At 34.7% G+C, this 24,378-nt stretch overlaps 3 protein-coding genes across 4 annotated transcripts in view; 2 read left to right on the top strand and 1 right to left on the bottom strand.

Moving 5' to 3' along the window:
* Positions 1-17,958, top strand: part of LOC139783217 (uncharacterized) — a 73,478-nt gene extending 55,520 nt beyond the window's left edge. Inside the window, exons 6-8 of one of the 2 annotated variants that reach the window (XM_071722371.1) lie at positions 10,883-11,014; positions 16,529-16,831; positions 17,045-17,958. In XM_071722371.1, the coding sequence (XP_071578472.1) occupies positions 16,567-16,831; positions 17,045-17,694 (915 nt within the window). In that variant the 5' untranslated portion in view covers positions 10,883-11,014; positions 16,529-16,566 and the 3' untranslated portion in view covers positions 17,695-17,958. The remainder of the gene's footprint in view (positions 1-10,882; positions 11,015-16,528; positions 16,832-17,044) is intronic. The other variant, XM_071722370.1, reaches the window with a different exon arrangement.
* Positions 5,244-9,848, bottom strand: LOC139783226 (uncharacterized). The gene is made up of 5 exons (XM_071722386.1): positions 9,517-9,848; positions 9,369-9,427; positions 8,599-8,769; positions 7,912-8,115; positions 5,244-5,963 (listed from the first exon to the last, which is right to left on the bottom strand). The coding sequence occupies exons 1-5, from the start codon at positions 9,542-9,544 to the stop codon at positions 5,676-5,678; spliced, it is 750 nt and encodes a 249-aa protein (XP_071578487.1). The 5' UTR covers positions 9,545-9,848; the 3' UTR covers positions 5,244-5,675.
* A 3,076-nt stretch (positions 17,959-21,034) lies between the features above and the next one.
* On the top strand, positions 21,035-23,681 carry Ref1 (RNA and export factor binding protein 1). Its single transcript, XM_071722376.1, has 5 exons — positions 21,035-21,406; positions 22,028-22,165; positions 22,611-22,758; positions 22,849-22,989; positions 23,186-23,681. The coding sequence occupies exons 1-5, from the start codon at positions 21,170-21,172 to the stop codon at positions 23,299-23,301; spliced, it is 780 nt and encodes a 259-aa protein (XP_071578477.1). The 5' UTR covers positions 21,035-21,169; the 3' UTR covers positions 23,302-23,681.
* Positions 23,682-24,378: the final 697 nt, after the last annotated feature.

Below are 24,378 nucleotides of genomic sequence, written 5' to 3' on the forward strand. Positions count from 1 at the left end.
TTAGATCACCTCGTTATCATGTCTTCGTTGCAAAATCCAGCGGCATAATATTTAAGATATTGTAAAGTTTTTATCAATTATTTATCAACAACAACTGATAATGGTAAAATTATAAGCCTTTATTAATATGATATAATGCGCGAATAAATACATAACGCATTGTATCGTATGTAGGTATAGCGTGTAATACAATAGTTTATTTTATAATATGATCCATATCAGTATAAATAAACAAATTACGCGCATGGATAGTACAGTGTCATATAAAATTTTGATTTATAATTACACAACACAATGCACCAAGTTCAAATATATATATATATATATGTATAGATCAGGAAAGGAAATAGACAGAGAGGAAGGGGTACGAGTAAGATTTTTTTTCCATAGATGTAACGATTTCATCTTCTGTCTTACAAAGATATAGTATATTGTCGTTTTAGATAAAAGAAAAATGCACGTCCGTGTTGCTCTGTAAACACTATATGTACATTGCTTATTGCATTTAGCATCAAGTATATATTAAGTCGCTTATTAATGTCATTTCGTTTCATTTTCTTAAATGTTAAAATTGGTAAAACTCCTGTTTAGGGGATCACTTATATCACATACCCGAATGTATTGTATTTACAGCAGTTTTTTTTTATTGAACCGAAAAAGGAATGTACTAAAGACAACCTTAGAAACGCAGCCTATTGGTTGAGATACCTTTAGGTATAATACTATACCCTGTATGTACAGAGCTTAATAATGGGTACAACTAAATAATGAGTACAACTAAATCTAAGGATGAGTAGTCGCATCGATTATCTAGATTAATGTTAGTCCAATAATGATACCTTTATACGCATGTAAAAATAAACGTAGGAGCTACAGTTAAATTAGATTAGCGGATGTACCAAAACTAAAAACTAGGGTTTTACAGCAGTTTACGTAGGAACATGTGCACATGTCTCCATCTCTTCATAAATAAATACTAGCACAAATCGATCACTGTAAGAGGATTATGATTTCCGACTGTAGGTAAAATAATGTATAATATCGGCTGAAATTAATAATTTGCAATTTTTCATATTAATTTATTTAAAAGAAATTACGCTGAAACGTGGAAATCCTCACAATTGCATGTATATTTAAAATTAAAATTTTTAATATGTTATATGCTGATCATGGAGAATAAATTATGCTTTATCTATATATTATCTATAATACTTGACAATATATCTAAAGATGGAAAATATATTCGCACAAATACAAAACTGATTAATTATCCTTAGACTTTGCTTATTGTGAAATAGTACTTATACATGTTTTCCTTATTCCTTATTGTGTTATTTGCTATAAAATATGTTTATTAAAAATATCTTGGAGTAAAGAAATAAATATAATAGATGAATCCATGTCGTGCCAATCTTTTTCGTTTTCGTCAGTTTATTTGTGTGGCTTGGCACCGCGCACACGCTTTTGCAGCTCGTCAACTCCGTTCTTTTTGCTTCCTCGAGCAATTTCTCCTTCTTATATCGAGTTTTCTCTATACATTGCACCTTCTGCGGTAGTTTTACCTACCGCCGCGCCTATTTTGCCGCTTATTGTTCAGCAACATTGGCAACATCAGTCTTTCCGTATTTCAAAGAAAAATCCTTCTTTTAGATGACAGTTAGCGTATCACCTTTACTCTTGAGCCACATTTAACATATTATATACCTAAGGGATAAACATTGAATCAACTTTCGACCATTATAGGGGAAAAGCTCGGGACTCAAAGAGTGATTTTCTCGCAATACAGTACTCTGCACAGCCTTAAAGTTTTCCAACTCCATGTGCGCGATATTTTTCAATATATTCTCGAATCAACTTGGAGTAATTTTTCATTGGTAAAAATTTTAATTGAGTTCTATTAAATGCTATATTTTTTCTAATAATAACTTTTAACATAAAATTTTATAAAAAATTTTAAACATTTTTTTTAATCCAACAATTTTTTAAATTTAAATTTATTTGAAAGACGTGATATACCGGATGATGTCTAATAGAAATTTTTATAAATAAGGATTAATAATTTAAAATTTGGCAGAGAACGTGATGTAATTAAAGGAAATGCAAAACGAATGACTCCTTATTATGTATAATAGAATGATAAAATTGATAACATACCTACGTGTATAGTACGTGTATAATCAGCATATAATACGTTTGCATTATAAGAATATAGAATCTATGATTAAACTAAGTATTAGGTATATATTCGTGTCCGTGCCCGCGCGCTTATCATTGCTCAGGCATCGTTAAATATTCTCGAGTGCGGTGAATGGCTTTAAATAGCAACGAAGTGACTGGCCGTATAGACGGAACTAATTTTCAGAATAACGTTTCCAGGTAATGCATATATCTGACACTATGCCTATGTCAATCGATTTATTTCGTGCAATTGCAATTAATTAATTCACACGTCTATTGGACGTGCGTGCGTGTGTGTGCGCGCGCGCGTGGTCATTAAGAATTTACTTAAACTTGATTTAAATTTACATTTATTATAATCAAATAAACAACTCTCCTCCCCCCCCCCTGTCTCTCTCTCTCTAACAAAATAGATTATTTAACTTGGAATTTTGAACAACTAAACTTTTTCCGTATTCTATTTACGAAAATTTAATTATAGGTTGTTTATCAAATTCAATCAGGATTCATTCATATTGGTCGCGTTTCTTATTGCCTGACGTGGCTGACGTCCTATAACTTAATTGCCTATCATTATACAGTTGGTGTTATTAACAACGGCCCAAGGTAATGGGCCGTGCATGCATATTTGGTGCATTAAAAAATATTACACGTTACCAACCTCATTTATTTACAAATGCCTTGGACAACGAATTGGCCTTGCAGACTACAAAGAGTATCCGCATGATAATATCGCGTAACAATACCACGTTTAAGTATAATCGAAGGATTTCAAGTGAAAGTATTTCCTTAACGTGAGAAAGGTTGCGACCCGAGAAAAATCAACCTTTTATCCGGGATCAAATCTGATCTCATTTTCGACTTAAATGGAGGGAGAATAACAGCTATATATGCATGCTGCATTGTAATTTTTGCAATCTTCTTTCTTCCTTCTTATTAGTCTTCTTATTTCTTTTTAGTTTATTGTATAAAATATCGTACACGATATATATATATATATATATATATATATATATATATAGATATACGACTCGTATCAAACTATCAAGCACTCGTCTAAAAAACATATAAAACTTTGTAAATATATTAATCTTAAAATAATAGACTATTGAAATTACTGTTATTACAGTTTACAGATGTGCGTGCGTATTTTTTAGAAATTATAAATGATTGTTTAAATATTGACAACAATATCGAATTTGTCGTAATAACAGCTACACACACATTATTGTTGAGTGGGAAATTATAACTTGCATGTAAGTTGCATGTTAATTGGTGTTTGCTGGTTTAGCTTTCGATAACATCTTGCGATTAAATCTCATGAGACAACGCAATAAGAATGTCTGTGCAAGGCTTCTGTTCACTCATTGCAGCCATTTTGGATTGATGACGTCAGAAACGAGAAAATATATATCATGAAAATTCTTGCAACGTTACATTAAAATAAGGGTGTTTTTTTTTTTTTTTTTTTTTTCAATAAAATAGCATTTGCAATCTAGAATAGATGGAACAGACTTGTAAAATATGCCGAAAACTTGTCTTTTGTTTGGATAATTACTAAATAACTCGTATATGTCGAATTGAATTGTATCTAATCAAGGATGAAAACAAACTGCCAAATTAAAATAAATTTTTGCTTTGACTTTTTAAATTATAACAAAATAAGAGTGTTGGGTATATTTTAACATTACGATAATTATTTTAAATATAAAAAACACTACACTGAAAGGAAAAATGGCGCTGTACGTTGCAAGAATAATTTAGCTTTTTAACGTCATTTTTCACGCTTTGTAGTTGACAATTTTGCCAAGAGGAACTCTATGTCAACGTGGACTTGGCAATCGAGTCAGTAGAAGCCTTATCTTAAGAGAAGCTTTTTGCTTTCAAATCCTAAAACAGTTTTAAAAAGTTGACGTATTTAATTGTCTATGTAGTATACCTGATCTTCTTGGATATAATAAAAATACGAATGAACGAGCGACCGATATAACGGCCGAGTTATGAAAAAACTAAATATAAATCAAGGATTTACAAATCAAGGATTCAAAGAGAAAGTCTTTTTGCCACGCGTGAGAAAAATTGCGTAATTAAAAAAATATAACTCGTTATCGAGATCAAAGTACGAGCATCGATAATTCAAGTACATTTTCTTTCCCGCACTTCTTTTCAAATTAGATAACGAGTACGCAACTCCATTGCGTTCGTGACACATTACAACATGCGGACAAAGGTACGGACGGGATGTATTTGCGGCGTTCTAGAAAGGCAAGCGATAACCGAAGCGTGACGCCCGCTTCAGTTTGTGAACTACATATTGTATATCATGGTATTCATGATTTCAATGTAAATGTCAGCATGTATACATATTACATAATTTTGTAATAAAAATTATAGTGTATCAACATTTTTTTTCCATTGAATAATTCTACTTTAGCACTATATATCTGACTGGCTGTTTTTCATCGAGACACAATTTGATCCTCATATAGACGGTTTTAACTTTCTGCGCGGCATGCGACTTCTTCGGCGATGTTACTGGTTTTGTTATTTTTGTGTGTTTGGTTTGGCATTTAATTATATAATATCATCATTAACGTACGTTCACTGAATTTATAGTTATTTACGAATATACATGAGAAAAATTATTGTATTTTGATTCGAAATATATAATTATCTGCCGCAAAAAAGGTTCTCCTTTCCGCAAATTATATATGTATAAACTTCCGCACAGATAATTAACTCTGCGCGGAATTAACACTCCGTGTTTTTGGAGTACCTACTCACCCGCGCGGACACCTCCCTCTGGGACTTTTAAGTCTAAAGGATTTTTGAAAGCGCATTTCTGTGTTACAAAAAATCTATAAAAATTCATCCATCATCTTTAAGGTTTCAAAAAGTGATTTCTATACTTACATAGGCCGGCCACTGTTGCAATTCGCTTCGCAAGCGCTGAAGCTGAAGCTATTGGGAATCATAATAAATGAAAAATCGACTGTGCCTTAAAAGACCCACGGACCCATGCTCACATGGTGTCCGCGCAGTGTTAAAAATGTCATGATATTTACATTCGCTATGTCGCATGAATTATATACTTATCACAATGTATTTACGTGTAAATATTTATTAATGGAATTGCTAATTAAGGAATTTGCACCTTACGAAGTATATTCTGTACCCTCAAAACATACGCGGGATGGGGGAGGGAAAAGTACTTATCAAGAATATTAAATAAAGAACAAAAGGAGAGAGATTAATCAGATTACTCTTATATTACACATATATATTGGCAATATCACATATTGTTGGCAATATCACATATTACTATTATCTATTAATTTTGAAAACGTACGAAGAATTTTTTATCAATCTTTGCTCAGTTAACGGCTACATTAGTTAATTTTTACTTTTAATCTCGCGAAAGAACAATTGATATGATTTGATAAGTCTCGATGTATACGACGTGGCGCGTGTATCTCAAGAGAATACTCGCGCTACACCTAAACGCGTCGACGCATCTTTCTGAGATGTGCCAATCTTCTTTTGTTCCTAGCGGCATTCGCCTTCGCCTCGTGTGCAGCAGCGTTGGCTTTGGCAGCTGCGCGATTCGTGTTCGCGAGATCTTGCCGAGCGCTTTGCAATTGATTCGATAGCTCGTCCACTCGTCTCTTGGCCGCTTCTAGCAGCTCCTCTTTCTCTCGCAGCGATCTCTGTGCTCCGCTAGCGACCGCCTGCGCGTTCGCCGCATTTGATTTGGCTGTGCGTACTGCATTCGTCAATGTCTTCAGCTGCATTTTCAGAAAATTGTTAGCGCTTCAAGCTGCACCAGATCAACGCTTTATAGACTTGAGCATAATTGTGTATAATAAATGCGTTTTATAGCTCTGTAAGCCTGGAGTTAAACAAAGCAGATTGCTGAGAGTGATTTTCCATCTATTCTTATATATTTAAGACATTTATTTAACAAACTAAAGAGAGCAATTTCTTTAATGTTTTCTAAAGACAGCGGACATCCTCTGCTCTGTACACACACACACACACACACACACACACACACACACACACATCGGTTTAGATATAGACATGTGTACAGAGTAGTGGTGAGACCTGATGACGATGAAAAAGAATGACAAAGTTATTTTTCATTTAAATATAATATTATAAATATAAACCAAAAATATTAATCGGCCTGACTGGCAGTAATTTATTAATATTAACGACGTATCGACCTCTATACTTTGGGTCCTTTTCCAAGTTACTTTGACAGTGCTGGAACAACATAAATTGCCGAAAATACACAAATGCAATTAATAAAGTAAAACAAAGTGTCTTGCCATTTGTCAAAATTTTATATAAGGAACAAAATCTTAAAAAACGTGAAATTTCTGAAATGTTGTTTATTAAAAAGCACACAGATGCTATTAACTCGCAGAAAGACACCGAAAATTTGCCATTGGTCTACGATCGAATAATATTTTCGCTTTAAGCATTGCCCTCTTTGTTATCTCTTCCATGTTGGGCGATTATCTGTCATGTATTTATCATTCGTTCTTCGGGCTTTATACGTGGCAGTCTAGTCTCTAAGTGTATATTTCTTTCGTTCCACCGCCCGACCACATAATTTTTCAACGATGACAAAAAATTTTTTACAACTTTGACGCACAATGATCCGTAAGTTTAATATCTGTACTTTGTTTTACTTTATTAATTGCATTTGTGTATTTTCGGCAATTTATGTTGTTTCAGCATTGTCAAAGTAACTTGGAAAAGGACCCAAAGTAGAGGTCGAAACGTGGTTAATATTAATAAATTACTGCCAGTCGGGCCGATTAATATTTTTGGTTTATTATTTCACCACTGGCGCGAAGAAATGTTTTATTGAATTATAAATATAATTAAAGAGACAGTTTTTTTATCGCTCTTTAAGAGGAAAGCGACAACCGAGGTTGGGATAGGTATATAGGTATGTGTATAACTCTTATCACAGATCAAGTTGATGTGACAATTTCGATAATCCTATCCAACAGATTGTCCATGCATATGTCTAATACATATTTATTAATTTGTATATTGAGTTGTAAACTCGCCTTCTTCACAGTGTTCAAACGATGTTTTTTGCAATAAATTTCTTTACAATAATGAAGGGTTTGACACGATGCTTGTTAACATAGCTTGTTAAACTGATTGTTATAAGATCGCAATTTAATCACATTCGAGTTAATGGTTCTCAGCTGTGGCACAGAAGGTCACATTAAATTGTAAAACCGGGTAGCAACCGACGCGTAGTTGGAAATATAGCGGTAATATTTATAATACACAAACTAATATTAGGCCGACGATCTGCCGATGATGACCGATATAGTCAGTTGTATGTGTATATGTGTATAATAGTTTCCATCAGTTTCACGTAATTGTAAGTGTTAATCAATGACAGCTGAAGAACTAAGAAGAGAATATAAAGAAATTAAGGAAATTAAGAGAGGAAAAATGAACAACTACACAAGTCCAATGTCAAAGTGTATAGCCACAAAAAGTGTTTAAATATAAATAATAGATCCATAAATCAAGGCTTACAATTAAATCGTATGTGATCTAACTAAACAATGTAAAAGTTAGGATAAAGTGCAAAATGTCACCGCGTTTATCCTGCCGGTGTTACATAGATATTACTCGCATTTAACTCGTATTGTGACCTGTACAACCTTTGTATATCTTGTTTTTTTACCTATCGTATACCTGATCTTGTGACTGCCGCGCCGCTTGAACCGCGGCGTTCACGTTAACCTGCGCTTGTTGTAGAGAAGATGTTTCTTCTCGAACTACCGATCGTGCCTCCTTCACTTCCTCTTGCAGTTGTTCGACCATCGCTTCCTTACCCGATAAGGCCACCTCAGCGGCTTTCGCAGCTTGAACCGCCTTCTCCGCCAGTTGAGCCTTCACCTATTACGTGTATATACACACACACACACACACACACACACACATATATATATATATATATATATATATATATATATATACACGTAGCGCATTTCTTTAGCAAAATACCAATCTCAACACACGTGCACAAATGTAATTAACAAACGCTCGCACAAATCGCTCGCATGCCGCTAATTCCACGACAATTTTACGCGTTTTAAGTTTTATCAGATAATATCCGTACACGCACGTACACACGCACGCAAACAGATGCAGATCTGACAAATATTAAACAAACGGAATTAAACGAAAAAGAAAATTTGAAAAAGTAAGATTAATTCTCTTAGTTGTCTTAATTTCTTAATAAATTGTCTCGTATCTGGGAAATATCACAGAAGCAAAATGCATTGTGAATGAAATATTTTCGAATCACGTCACCACTGTCGTTCGACATCTTGGCAAAACATCTTTTTGAATAATGACATATATAATATAATTAGGTACTTGACGCGCTGCTTGCTGACCAGCGATATTCTGCGCTTCGGACGCGGCCTTTGCTTCCTGCGCTGCTTTCTGCGCGATATTGCTTGTTTTTTCAACAGTTTTCTTCTGTAAAGTATTCGGTGAAATGTCACGACAGTTTGTGCCTTCAGCATGACGCGTGTCTCTTTGATTCTATAATTTTTTCGAGAAACAATACTATCATAATCGACGTGTCTTCTATATCAGTATTTTAACAATAAATGCTTGTATTAAAATATTAATTGTAATTTTCATTCGAGTTTCGATATTAATTATTCCGCTATCGTTATCATCATCATCTATTATTATAATTATTATTATCATTATCATTGAAATGGAAAATAAATGGAAAATAAAAAAAGAATAAGAAAGAGAAAGAGAGAGAGAGAGAGAGAGAGAGAGGAGGGGGAGAAATGTTTTTTTAAATTTGATAAAGTTTGTTTTCAATAATTCAGAGATTAATACACATTAATAAAATAAGACGGGCCATTATACACTCGTACATGCAAACACGAATGTGTTAAACGGTATGTAGTTTACACAATTCAATGATACGTATCATTTTGAATCAGGAAACAGAAATATCAAGACTCAATTATCAATTGTATATTCCCATAATATCAAATGCAATGATAGAGCATCAATAATATTATAATGTTATTGAAAAGTTGAAATTATTCAAATCTTATTGATATTATATAGAATTATATTATATAGAAACTTGTAACAAATAAAAAAATGTATTAACTTACCGCACTAATCGAGACTTTATGAATCCGTCCACAATCGGATATCGCGAACATCACTATGACTGTGGAAAACGGCATTTTGGTTAGAATAGAAATGTCAATTGTTCAGTGTAAAATGATGTCAATAATTAGTCATATAGCTCGCACTCACTGATGTAAAGGACATGAGAAATATTCATTATAATGAGTAAATGCACGTCGTACTCATCAAAAAATCATTTTAAAATGCGACATAAAGTCGCACCATATGTTTTGATTTGATGACGAAAACGGATGAACGATTAGCGCTTTTTTTCGATATATTTGATGATTTGCTATGTGAAGTTGTATATATTATATTCACATACTTGATAGAAGTAGAACACTCTTAAATAAAATTTAATACAATTTTAAAATGTCTAAAAAATTACATTTATTTTCTCCAAAATACTATCGCGTACTTGGCCGATATTTTTGAGCGCCTTCGAAAGAGAAAATTCGCATGATTTGTACTCTTTTTACACTTTTATGTAATCAACACTTCCTTAATCCCACAAGGAATCGCGCAGATAGAAATCGATATCTAACCACGCAATCTATTTTCTACAAATAAGCTACAATAATGTTTCGCAGTTGTAGAAAATCATAAGAAGTCTAAATTTCAATGAATTCTTCAGAAACGCACACATATACATACATAAATTCGCGCGCGTGATTTATGATGTTTTTATTGATTGCAAGGAATTGCATAAATATGTATGCGTCTTGGGAGAGCGGAAAAATGAAGGTATAAAATATTATCTCTTTTTTCAATAATTTTATTTAAATAATGTCAATACGTCAATCAATTAAATCTCTTTTATAACGCATATGTGTAGCATTTCGTTCTATTTTAGATAAAACTTTAAACAAAATAATACTAAAATATCATTCCTATTCACCAATTTGTTATGTGGATCCTAATAAACATATTATACATGATGCGTTGGTATCTTATGATTAAATAAACAAATATCAAAAGACGCACAGTGGCGCCTCGCTTATATATAAGTAACTCTTATGCATTTCATCTTGCAGCATTTTTACTCACAGCTTTTTCTTTTTATTTTTTTTTATTGCATGTACATGCATGTAATTGCAATGATAAATAATTGCTGTGGTAATTTCAATAATTTGTACGAGTTTACTTCAATTTTGTTTAAAATATTGTTACACTATAAGTAATTTATTATAGACTTTCTATTAGTGGTATTAATATGATATCAAACTTGTTTTTTTAATTGTATTGAATGTAGTCTTTTACTCTAAGCATACAGTGCAATATTCGTCATAATAATAAAAAAAAATTAATTAGAAATTGAAGTTTTTTTCTCTTGAATCAATGAAGGAATGAGAGAGAGAGAGAGAGAGAGAGAGAGAGAGAGAGAGAGAGAGAGAGAGAGAGAGAGAGAGAAATATGAAGAATGAAACATAATAGGCGGAAACGAATATTGGCAGGGCGCTATTTTGAACGTCTGCAATCCCTTCCGTGACTATAGATTAGCTGGATTAGCTCCAGACAGGAGCTATAAGAGCTCCGATGAACGAGTAACTGGTATCAGTTCTCAACTCCTTCTTCGAGCAAGGACAGCTCCTATTCTCTAAACGCTTGACTGGCACGACTGTCAAGAGTAAGTATAGAAATTCTCTTCACTATTACTCTCAAGAAATCTCTTTCTGCGTTTGCTCGAAAATAACATAAAACTCGAAATAAATATTATTGCAAGAGTAATTTAAAAAAAATTTATAGTATCACATTCAGTCTTTTCTTAATTTTTAAATATAATAAATAATGTATATTTTTTATATGTTTATAATAAAGGTTTATTTTAAATTCCTTTCGTAATCAAAGAGATACTTTGTCAGACTTGCTTGTATAATCAAAATACATATGCACAGACTGTTTAATACAGACAATTATAATGTATTCCGCGTGTTCGCACATAGCATATTTTAGCTATCTGTATGAAAAATGTTTTCTTTCACCTTCTTCGTGCCATAAAAGCTACATTCCGTCTCTAATTCAATTCGAGAAATGTATAGTAAATTTTAGCATATCTCTTTAAATTTTGATAAAAAATATTTTTGTGACGTAATTGACACTTCCTTCTTTTATTTTTCTACATTAACGTTCATTTTCTTACATTTTCTCTAAATTTTCTTCTCTTTTTTATATCTTTAATTAGAATTAATCTTGCAAAATTGCCTTTTATCCGATAAATTACAAAACATGATTTTTTAATATATTTTTGAAATTTTTATGATGTATTTATCGATTATTATGAACAATTATTATTAACCAAATATATTATTATACGCAGCTAGATAGTTATAAATTGTGGAAATGATAAAAAAAAGTTGATCCAAGTTCATCTTTACTAGCTGCATTGAGAGGAGAAGGAGTGCTCGCGTCATTAGTTTTCAATTTTCTTCGGTAATTATATTGTCTGTAATAATTTACACGTTTTGTTACAAAATTAAATCAAATATTCTTTTTCTTCCTTTCTTTATCCGAAATAATTTTCGAATCGTTAGAACAAGACAGTTTCTAGGTCGATTGTATGCATTATTGACGTCGTTTGTTTTTTCTCGTATTCAACTTTTCATATAAACAACTCATACCAATGTAATTGTTATTGTATTAATCATTAATGTAATAAATAAGACTATCAATAAATCTGTTACTATTGATTAATTATTTAATTATATTTAAAAGAGGATTCAATTATAATGCCAAATTTCTTATTGAATGTTTTACATAATTATTTTATCCTCTTATTATTTTAACAGATAAAATGTTACTCTGTAGATTAAATAAAAGAGCTATAAAATAACACACACACATTTGCTAGTAATCTCGCTAGTATTAGAATTACTTATTGTTAATATTCTTCTAAACGTGCTGACATATTTAATACTTGATAAAAATTTGTTGAATCTTTAATAGAAATAGATATTCTTTTTCTTACACAATACAGAAATGCAAGAGCTGCTTTGGTACTTTTCATTAATAAGTTATTCCAATACAATGCAATTAATTCTACTAACTTTATTATTTATAATGTGTACAATATAATTTTTTATCGGTTACGTAAATTGTTATATAATTTGCATATAAATCAGTTTTGAATTTTTGTTAATAATATAATCAAATTTTTAACCATCACTCACTTTGTGTGTGCGCGCGCTTACATGACTGTGTGTGTTTTGTGAAAGAAAGAAAGAAACAACCGCGCGCGGAGAAACAATTCATTTCGCAGAAAAGAATTAACGTCCTTCCACAGTTCAAACTTTACTGCGCTTGATTGTGCTATCAAGTGCATCGATTTTTAGCTTATGAAAAATTGTGTCGTAATTAAAATACCTCCGTAATATGGAGATGTGTAACTATGGAAAAAAATACTTTACTACAGGGACAAAAGTATAAAAAATGGTAGCATTGACATAGATACACGCACATGCGCGCGCTCGCGCGCGCACACATACACACACACACACACACACACACACACACACACAAAATTTCTTATAGATATGTGTGTTTGTATGTGTATTATAAATATACCGTTTAAACTCGATTTTAAACTTTATTAATTAGCGCAAATTTAAATTCTCGTCATGGTCGCAAACCAAAACAGCTTCGATTACGACTAGCTGTGATTACCTGTGGTTATACATATTTTCATTTAGGTAGATTCAGGTTTCGTATGAAATCCCCCATGACACGAGTGACGTGCACAAGCGCTTTTCAGAGCGAGACGAAACCGGATTTCCGATTTTAAACGATCGCGATGCATAGTTGCGACATTTGGAAAGGCGGTGCATGCGTCACGGGCACGTATGTGTCAAGTCAGTATAATCTGAATTCGAGTTATGTCGATCGCGAATGCACTTCATATATGTTAATTTAGACTAATCAAACCTGATCAACGTATACCCCTTGTTATAAAAAAGAATTAAATTTTTTTCTCATAAAAATTTTCTTTTCCCATTTCATCTTGTCGACTGTGATGGCCAATGTCTCTCTATGAGACTATTACTAACAATAAGTAAAAGTTTTTTCGCAAAATATTAAAAAAAAAAGACTTATTTACAGAGTGAATTATCATATCGGCATAGCGATTACTTTTACGGTTGCGTCAGAGTTTTTACGCGTCGCTTTCTCCAATCATTCGATCCATTCAGCAGTTTGCGGCGCGTTCAATTATTATACAACACCGTATCATCGTCGCGCGACAATGGTTCTCTTTTTTCATACCTGAATCGATTCGAAGCAATCAATCAAGCTTATCGCAAGCAGTCATGCACGTCGTTGACCAGACTCGGAAGAAATTTTCATTTTCAAAGAAACAAACCTTGTATGGAGAAAAACCAATTACGAAACCAGACTAGTATAGATAATGTCTGAAACGCACCGCCGCGTCGCGCGCCACATTGCACTTTTGAGATTTCCAGACATTTTCCAGATATAGTACATACCTTGACACATACGATAATAAATAAAGAAAGAATCTCTCTTAAAGAAATAATCACCTTTTATTACATAAAAGTATACGTATGTGTGCGCGCACGTGTTTGTGGTCTATGCAAAATTTGTGCAAAATTTCCTTTGCACGTATCATTCGTAGTTTTGCGTAAACGCTTGACTGATTTCATAGTCAGATCCGATCTATTGATACTACTCCTTTTCCTTTTGTACGCCATGTCCCGTAATATTTTACGTAATCGAAACGTGACTTGATTTCGAGTATCATGGTCGAGTATCACCCCTCTGTAGTTGGTGAGATAAAATAGAGATACTAACAGAGATATATAGTTATGTTGGACCTGCGAGAGAAAAAGTATTGTCTGAGAATTGTGCGACACACGTTCACTGTTGCGCACTATGGGCTGGCAAGCCTAAAAAAGTGGCCAAAATTCGATTCGGAGAATAGCATAAAAGAGTATTATATTGTAATATGCAACTCTTGTTACAGCTATTTCCAAAGTTTCACGACAGTTATGTAATTACCGTCCATGTAGCAACTATTTGAATTTTTTAAGTACAGTTTTGTATCATTAATTCTATTTGAAAAGAAAATCGTTAATTATCATACATACCACTGAAAGTAAGACATATTAGATTAGCGTGTTTATAAGTATTTAAAAAAAATCATGCCCATTTTGCCCGTTTTCATAAACTTTACAAAAAATGAATAAATTAGTACCAAAATGTTAATTTTGATCCAGAAAAAGTGTACTTTTCGAGCATTGCTATAGTTTTGATAAAAGTTTTAAGGGAGGTAGCTTTAGGGCGTTACCTAAATTGTAGTCAACAATTTGGGGTGTTTTTTTTTAATATGAGTCCACTTGCCTCTCACAATTCTTGATGCTTTTTTCGCTGCAAATCTTTAAAAAGGTAGTTTTGGTGGCCATATTAAATCCGCCATTTTGAATTTACAGTTCTTGACATCAGATTCGGAATCAGCGATTCCAAAAACTTATAGGGTATATGTTTAAAAGAGATTAGTTTACTTTATTAATTTTAACCACTTTTTCAAGTCTCCCAGCCCACTGTGTTGCGGTAAAAATTTAAGATTCTACTTTTACTTTTCTTGGACGTAACACCAAAGTAATTCTGTAAAATAAAACAATATAAAATCGCTTGTAACGCTTGCATACATAGGGGAGATCGGGGGGCTATCTGTCTACGGGGGCTATGTGTCCACAGTACTGCAATCTGAGGTTTTAAAAGACAGACGTCTCTATACCAATGTAACAAATAGTTTAGAAATGCTCTACGTAAGAGATTTAAACGTTGTTTGTTTTCTTGCGATGCTTAATTCTTGCAGACGCTATATACGTTAAAAGAAAAGCGAAAACAATTATTCACATTTTTCGACGGTCGAAAAATTTGCTGTGCGACAATAGTTTAACTCAAATTAAAGTAAGCAGTTCATAATATTATCAATTTATAATATATAGTTATCAGGTGTGAGAAGCGTCAAATCTTAATTCCGCATAATCTATAAAATTGGCAACACATATTAAAGACTGAAAAACGTGGTCGGGGCTATCTGTCCTATTTTTGATGGGGCAATATGCCCACACTTCAATGACGGATTGTTCTTTTATAAATAGATAATGGTGCGTAACTACAAAAGAAAAACTTTCCTTAAGACGGATAAGGTATAGACATATCCAATAAAATTATACTTATAATAGAGTGATCGATTAAAAGAATAAAAATCGAGCAAGAATTTTTTCGCAAAAACAGCGTTAGACTTTGGAATAAATGTTCGCACTCTTACTTGCTACTGTAAAAAAGTGACCTACGAGCAGCTACTTGATCCTGCGATTCAAGAATTGTGTCACCAAATTTTTATTTTAAAAATACACGTCAAGTTACATATATGAGTTTGTCTTAAATTTTCAAACGCTGCCGAGGATAAAGTAAAGGCCCCAAAATAAAAAAAAAAGATTAAAAATTGAGGGGACAAAAAAATCTCATCACATTAATTTTGCAACGGACTCAAAATCTGATTTGATGCTACCGTATATATAAAGAAAAGTCAGCTCCACGCAGGAATTCTGTCAAAAAATCTACACAAAGTGCCAGACTACTTCTCTGGACTACAACGATTAGGCAGTTTTTTCAATATTATATATTAATAATAAATAATATTATAATCAAGCATAAAAATTAATATAAATAATGTGTTTTTTTTTATTATGTGGACAGATAGCTCCGCATATGGGGCAGATCTGTCTACGCTTGACTTGCCTATACTTGAAAAATTTACCTCTTTAAAATGGTAAAAGATTAACGATTCTAAACATGTTTTTTTTAATAGCAAAGTTGAAAGGTTATACCATTAAAATTTTAGCCAAATATTTTTATTAGTTTATTAGTAAACTTGAAAAAAGCGTAAAGTGTGGACAAATAGCCCCGCGCGGTCTCCCCTACGCAGGAATAAATGATATGTTGCAATTGGAGTCCATTTATTTGCGTTATAAAAAACTAATTCAAGAGACTCTAATATGTTAAGTATGTGTTAAACAACAAAATGCAATGATAAATAAAATTCGATAATTATATGTCGTGTACATATTACATTCTTTTTAAAAGAAAATTAATTTCAGCTTTGTTTTCTTGGTTTTTACAGATATTCATTAGCCACAACTAAACGTTTAACGTTTCAACATGAAGATCTTGTTGATGTTTCTGGCTTACGTAACTTTCGTGCACTGCGGCAAATCTAAAAAGCAGATTCACGATCAGGAAGTGATCGACGGTTATGAATTTGAGTACGCAGGTCATAGCGCACCCGCGTTAGGTTTGATCGAGTCAAATTCTCATTATATTGAAGCTGCGCCTGTCGTAGCAGTCGCTGCGAGTGGTCATCGTTCGAGTCATCTTATCCGACCTGGTTACAGCGTGGGTGGCCCTTTGGCCAGTATAGCGAAAGGTTAGATACGTTTCTTGTGTTTAAACCGGTCAATGATCCTTTGCTTTTTCTCATTGTGATAAAAATATAACGGGTAGAGAGAGAGAGAGAGAGAGAGAGAGAGAGAGAGAGAGAGAGAGAGAGAGAGAGAGAGAGAGAGGGGGGCGAATAAATGGACATGTAAAATATAGTTTTTCTTTTACTTTTGACACAATTTTTGTGTCCTGATTGCAGGAGCCGCTGACCAGGCTCACACACAATTGAATCAACAACCATCGGCCGCTGGACAGGCAGCATACGTAGCCAAAAACACTCTGGCTCAAGCGGCAGCACAATCCGCGGCAACTGCCGCTGCAGCCTTAGCCGGCAAGCAAATTATAGTGATGGGTCTAGAACAGCAGTCGAGGGACGCACATGTCGCGGTGGACGGTGAAAAGCAACAATTGCAACAAGCTCAACGGGCGGCCGCATCTGCGAAAAACGCAGCGCAACAGGCGATGCACCAAGTGCAGGTGATCACCACGGCGTTGAACGCGGCACAGGCAACTGCCGAACATGCCGCACAAGCGGCAGCCGAGGCTGCAGCCGAGCTGGCGGCGCAAACGACGATGGTGGGCCAGGCTAAGGCACGTGCTGAGGCGATCGCCGAGCAACTCGCGGCAGCACGTTTGGACTTTGAAACGACTCAGGCGGCAGCGCAAAAAGCCGCTAACGCCGCTCAAGCTGCACAGAGCAATGCCGCAGCCGCGGCCGCGCACGCGGCTAATACCGCGGCCGCGGCTGCAGCGGCAAATCACCCAGCCTCTTTGCACGATGACGAACCGTTCGGTTTAGTAAACGCCCTGCCTGCAGATGCCTACGAATATAAGAGTTATCACCTCTAAGAGAGGAGAGAGAGAGAGAGAGAGAGAGAGAGAGAGAGAGAGAGAGAGAGAGAGAGAGGGAGGAGGAGGGAGAGAGAGAGAGAGACTCGTGACAACCGCGCTCGTGTTTCCTCCCTTTGCAAGTGTATACTTGCCTGGCAACACAGCGCGCAACGGCGCTCAAGCCATCTTTTTCCTTTTCTATTCTATGAGACTCAGCGATCGTATGTGTCACTGTGTTCACGTGCCAGACTGCACAATAAAATATTGTTGCCATTCTCTGAACTCTCTGTGTATGTGTATACTCGTATTGCTCATTCTCTTCCCTTCTCGAAGAATATCATTTAATCCTATTCTTCAGTCGTCTCGATTTTCTAATGACTTTCTGACAAATTCAAAATTAACTTTTTCTCAATCAATATTTAATCACGCAGATGTTTGATTTGATTTTTAGCATTGACAGTTAATAAAACTTTGGCAAATTAAATTAAAAATACAGTACGTCAATATAAATATAAATATATATAGATATAACAAGATATCATATTCTTTGTAATACGTATCATTTTAGGTAACCTTTAATAGAATTTTAATTCAAATTCTCGTCTGACACAAGTCATAATTACCATTTTTCACGCGTTTTAAAATTTATGCATAAATTAAAATATTGTATTTAAATATGCGAATACAAATATGCATTACTTGTTCAAATATATATGAATTTAGTTCCAGTAACCGTATATAATATTATGAATTAATTTGCAATTCCGTTTCCATTCATAAACAAAAAAATTTTACGTATGATATTGTCCTTCTAACAGAGAGTTTACAAAAACTCACAAGTTCAAATATACATTGTATCATTTGTACGTATCAAATATTTTCCACAATTTCCAAGATTCCGCTTATAGTACATACATATATGTATATAAACGACAAATGTAAAGTGTATAATACAATAATTGTATTGAAAAAAAACTTTTGTGCATTTAACGTGAGTCTATAGTATCTGCAGATTCTCTGACACTTCCTTGTTGCTTATGTTTGTATAATAATATATCTTTTATAGTGTTTTGAAAATTGAAGCAGCAAAGTGACAGCGCGTAATGCATTTTGTGCAAACTTATCATCGTGATTATCAAGAGGGACCCGCCTGAAACCCGCGGAAATAATTATAAGAATGGCCATGCGATCTTCGGTGTTATCGACTATCGATATAAATTGTTCTGCAATCCCCGACATTATTTAACAAATAAGAATGCATATTTACGACACAATAACATCACGTATTGCTGCAAAACTACAATTTTTTTCTGCAATATACATTATCATTTGCATGAACAATTAAATCCGGATGATAACAATATATGTTATCCGGATGATAAAATTACAGTTTTAAATAAAAATCGAATATTAAAAGTATTAAAGTACAGAGTCCCTCTAAAGGCCTCCGCACAATGAAAAATTTAAGGAACAAGGAACAGATATTAGCGATTAGGACTAGAATCAAGAATAAAGTTGGATGCACAATGAAAAATTGATCGGCAACGGAAACAGGGAATAACACACACAATAGATTTTTAACCTATCGGAAGCCGTGTATTAATGTTACACCAGCTTTATTCCTAATTTCTTATTTCTAATCGCTAATATTTGTTCCTTGTTCCTTATATTTTTCGTTGTGCGGAGGCCCCAAGAGTCAATTTCACCAACCACGGTTAGCTTAACCGACGGTTAAAGTTAGAGCTGCGATTCCCACCCGAGTGCTAAAAATCCTATAATATACGTCACGTGCACTATAGATTTTCAGCACCCAGATGGGGAATCGGAACGCACCCTAGTGTTACTGTTACGAAAAAGTGTGTGTCCGGGCCCTTAACTTTAACCGTAGTTGGTGAAATTGGCCCTTAGGGCCTCCGCACAACGAAAAATATAAGGAACAAGGAACAAATATTAGCGATTAAAACTGGATGCACAATACAAAAGTACAGGCAATAGAAACAGGGAATAACACAGGCAATAGATTTTCAACCTATCGGAAGCCGTGTATCAATGTTACAGCATTGGTTGTACATGGCTTCCGATAGGTTGAAAATCTATTGCCTGTGTTATTCCCTGTTCCTATTGCCTGTGCTACCTTTGTATTGTGCATCCAGCTTTAGTTTGGTCGAAATAGCCCTTAAGGCTGAGTTTCCACTGAGCGCGTCACGCGTCGCGTCGTCTGTCGTTAACCAATCTAAACATCCCGTCACAAGTAATGTAATAAAATGGGATGTTTTGATTGGTTAACTTGTGATAACGCGACGCATGGCGCGCTCAGTGAAAACTCAACCTAATGCTGCGTTCCCACTATACGCGTCGCGCGTCGCGTCACGACGCCGCGTCATGAGTTATCCAATCAAAACGTTTCATTTTATAACGTCATTTCCGACGCGAGATCTTGCCATAAAATGAAACGTTTTGATTGGATAACTCATGTGACGCGGCGTCGTGACGCGACGCGCGACGCGTATAGTGGGAACGCAGCATAAGGGTCGGCAAGAGTGACGGCCGAACTCCGGTGCACTTTATGCACTAAGTGCACTTTAAACTGCACTTTAACTGCAATATTCGTAATATTTATTTTCGGAAAATTTATTTCGATCCTTTTTCCAAAATCCGGCTCTGTAGCGGGTTGCGGCTGATCTTACTGATTTAAAACGCGCATAAGTTTAATGAGATTCGTTAATTAATTTGGCTAAAACCCGGGGAAAAACAATTCGTAGCCGTGAACTACGAATCATTTTTCCCAAATTTTAGCCAAATTAATTAACGAATCTCATTAAACTTATGCTCGTTTTAAAATCAGTAAGATCAGCCGCAACCCGCTACAGAGCCGGACTTTGGAAAAAGGATCAAAATAAATTTTCCGAAAATAAATATTACGAATATCGCAGTTAAAAGTGCAGTTAAAGACAGAGGTCTCCACCCCCCGTGTCTTCTGCCGACCCTTAATAACCGGTTTGTCTGGGGGGCCTATTACGTATCTTTTCACGAGGTAAAAAGTGAGAGAATTTACTAGAGTATCTACGCCTTTTATTGGTCGAAATCTAAGTAAATCTGTTTACTTTTCGCATTTTTACTTGGGGATCGATCATGTATCTTTTCCCCTAGGACGGAAACGTAAAAAGTGAAAAGTTTATCTCTTTCTATTCAACACCAATAGAAAGAGATAGTTACATGAAACTTTTCACTTTTCACGTTTTTGTCCTAGGGGAAAAGATACGTAATAGGCCTCCTGATCTCTGGTGATTTTACTGTGCTCCGTCTATATATTCTTATGTCTATGGGCAATACCCAGCAGTACCCAGGATACCCAGCTTGCTCCGCGGCGCTGTTTCGGGTTCATGTTCATCTTCGTTCTACCGCCATCATCACGAAAGGCGACAGTGAGAGAGGTTGATTTACATCGGTGTTTCTTTCGCGTGGTAGTCACGTCCCATCGCAAGCTGTACAAATGAAGATGGTGGATAAGATTGAAATGAGTCTGGATGATATTATCAAACAGACCAAAGGGTCTAGGGCGCGTGGTGGTGGCGGCGGCGGCGGCGGTGGTGGCGGTAGACGCGGCAGAGGCGCCGGCAGCTTACCCCGTCGAGGAGCACGTAGGGCACAGGCACAGAGAGCCGTTGGTGGCGTCATGCGAGGACGCAATCGCGGTGGTATTGCACGCAGCTCTCTACCATACACGAGGGTAAGATATCCAGCTTATCATCGAGCTTTTGACTATTGAATCTTTTCGTATTATACGACCAATCTTCGCTCCATTTTCCAAGTGTGCATATGCGCGCGCGCGTGTGTGTGTGTGTGTGTGTGTGTGTGCGTGTGCGCGCGCGCGCGCGCGCGCGTGAGAGCTATGCGCTTGTATTACATATATGTGAAACGGAGTAACTTCAAGTACTCACCTATATGACCATTTACAACTTTGAAAGATGGCGTAGATGCCTACTTGCAATAAAAATTACTCTTTAAGCTTGTTTTCTAGAGTTTTCTCCGCCTTCTTCTTACTCTTCCTTTTTTTCTTTACATATACTTGTATAGTTTCTTCTCGCTTGTTTATGTAACTTGACTTATTTTTAATACAGAAAATATATAACAATACAGTTAAGTGAGATAAAGCTCATATCTATGAGGTGTAGTTTGCGTTGACTACTTGCAACATAATGAAAAACAGCTTTCTCCAATGAGTCTACGCATGAAAAGTTGTATCGTATTATCAGTTGAGGAATATTAATGAAGGAATAAAATTTTATTATTTGACAAAGAATATAATACTTTTCCAACAGGGATTAACAATTTATATTTTATTGTATAGGGTGATGTAAACAGTGCTTGGAAACACGACATGTTTGACGGTGTAAAAAAGGTTGGTCGTGGTGCAATAGGCAATGCAGGAACAACCAAACTTTTGGTGTCAAATCTTGATTTTGGTGTATCAGACTCAGACATACAGGTACTAAGAATAATGTACATGAGATAATTTTTGTTCAACATATCGAGCACCACGTAATTTAAAGTTAAATTATTACATTGTGAAACCATTTTCTTCTTTTAATTTTTAATATATAAGAATCTATATTGATAATATTTTTAAATAATAATACTTGAAACGTAATGGAAATATTTGGTATCGGTTAAATCGATACCGTACGATTGAAGCGGTTAATCAATATACTAGATGAAACAAATTTAATATATTTACCAAGCGTCGTGTGGCGCTAAATGCAATGATATGTGTGTAATCCACTGGTATATCGACATGTGGATTTTAATTTAAAAAAAAAATGAATATTTTATCGACGACCGCGTAACCTACATCAACGCGTTAACTTTGATGTAAATTTAATATTAATTAGCATTTTTCTATATAAAGAACCAACTATAATGATGTTTTCCAGGAATTATTCAGTGAATTTGGACCTTTAAAATCAGCAGCGGTACATTATGATAGATCAGGTCGATCTCTAGGCTCTGCTGATGTCATATTTGAAAGACGGGCGGATGCTATTAAAGCAATGAAGCAATATCATGGAGTACCGTTAGATGGTACGTGTTACTTAAAAAAATGTACACCATTTACGTACGCAAATATTTCGCCGCTGTTGATCCAATATATAATATAATGTATGTCGACAGGTCGTGAAATGAACATACAAGTAGCTACTTCTGAACTACCGGTCACTTCTGTCCGTGGTGGCCCGAGACTTAGCGGTGTTAATTATACACAAAGACCTCAGACACGTTTTAGGGGAAATCGTGGTACGGGATCTGTTAGAGGTAACTTGATAATATACATCAATATATATTATCTTGATAATTTATTTATGCAAATTAACCAATGGCAAAATTGATCGTATCTCTCGTACAGTTGGTGTATATTGTTTTTACGAGTCGTGGTTGCTATATATATATTACACGTAGAGATTTTTTGTTAGCTCTAACGACGTAGTAATTTTATGGTATGGATTAAAAGGTCGTGGGAGCGGTGGTCGGCGTGGAGGTAGAGGAGGCATTCGACAAGCGACAAAGACACCTACGGCCGAAGAATTAGATGCAGAACTGGAAGCTTATGTGAAAGAAGTCAAGTAACAACGTCACAAAATTCTGCTGTATTCAGATTTGGTTCAATCTGACTAACACAATACACATATTGTTGCTCTTTCTTTCATCAAGTATACAGTTATAAATACAATCCTATTAAGATTTAGTAAGATAAAAGTTATAAAAAAAAATTTAACTTAGTTTTTATTTTTGACGATTCTCTCGAAAATTGGCACAGCAAATTTAACAAAATCTTTGCGAACATCATTCGTAGAAGTTTATAGATTTTTTTTATGAATAATATAATAATATAACAAGAAAAGTGAAAAAAAAACATACCTATGATTGTAAAGACTGTATGAATTTGTATGTACTACCGTGCGTGTGTGTTCACCAGATGAAAAATACAATGAGATGCATCTCGAAAAGTTGTTGTTTATCAAAGTACAGAATGTGCTTCTAGCCCTCACAATCTGATTATTCCAAATGCTATGTCAAATATCAGAAATTTATTTGCAACACCCATCTTTAGGATAATTTACTGCGAGATTTTAGAGTATAAATGACGATATATAACATTTTTGTAACTTGTGTGTCCAGTGGATTGTTTCTTTAGCATAAATATAAGCATTATATCACTATGCGTAGTGCATAGCTAATAGTGGATTAAGGCTGTGACGTACTGTGTTAACTAGTCGGATATTGACGATATACTTTAATGCAGTGATGGATATGTAAGAACATGTATACATTTTTAATTATGCAGCGTACGAATAGCACAATCAAACGGCGCAAGACTGAAGACAAACTAACGACAGATTCTCTCAATAAAAAGTTATTCTTGAAAGAAAGCTCGTATTGTCCATCGAAGAGGAAATTCTCAATATTTGAGTGAATTTTAGTTACCCTTTCACCCACTACTTGATCCCGTATCTTTTTTTTTCTTTTCGTACAAAAATTCTTTCGAGTTTCTTAAATACTCGTAGCCGTATTCATAGTCCTTCCTTGAGGCACTGAGGATTCCTTGTTCCTCATTCTACACTTGATAAATTTTAAGGTTCCTTGATCGATCAAGGAAGGTTAATGAAATGTAGAATAACTAATAAGGAACAAGGAATCCTTATA

This window comes from Temnothorax nylanderi, unplaced genomic scaffold (assembly GCF_030848795.1).
Source record: "Temnothorax nylanderi isolate EJ_2023f unplaced genomic scaffold, tnyl_v1.0 TNYL_tig0479_pilon, whole genome shotgun sequence".
NCBI lineage: Eukaryota > Metazoa > Arthropoda > Insecta > Hymenoptera > Formicidae > Temnothorax > Temnothorax nylanderi.

Excerpts from the sequence above, each read along its gene's own strand:
- LOC139783226 (XM_071722386.1), bottom strand. The coding sequence starts at position 9,544 with ATGAATATTTCTCATGTCCTTTACATCA. Across the intron at positions 9,428-9,516 it reads TTCTCATGTCCTTTACATCA|TCATAGTGATGTTCGCGATA; the intron begins GTGAGTGCGAGC and ends CGTTTTCCACAG. Across the intron at positions 8,116-8,598 it reads GTCAGCAAGCAGCGCGTCAA|GTGAAGGCTCAACTGGCGGA; the intron begins GTACCTAATTAT and ends TACACGTAATAG.
- Ref1 (XM_071722376.1), top strand. The coding sequence starts at position 21,170 with ATGAAGATGGTGGATAAGATTGAAATGAGTCTGGATGATATTATCAAA. Across the intron at positions 21,407-22,027 it reads GCTCTCTACCATACACGAGG|GGTGATGTAAACAGTGCTTG; the intron begins GTAAGATATCCA and ends TTTATTGTATAG. Across the intron at positions 22,990-23,185 it reads TGGTACGGGATCTGTTAGAG|GTCGTGGGAGCGGTGGTCGG; the intron begins GTAACTTGATAA and ends ATGGATTAAAAG.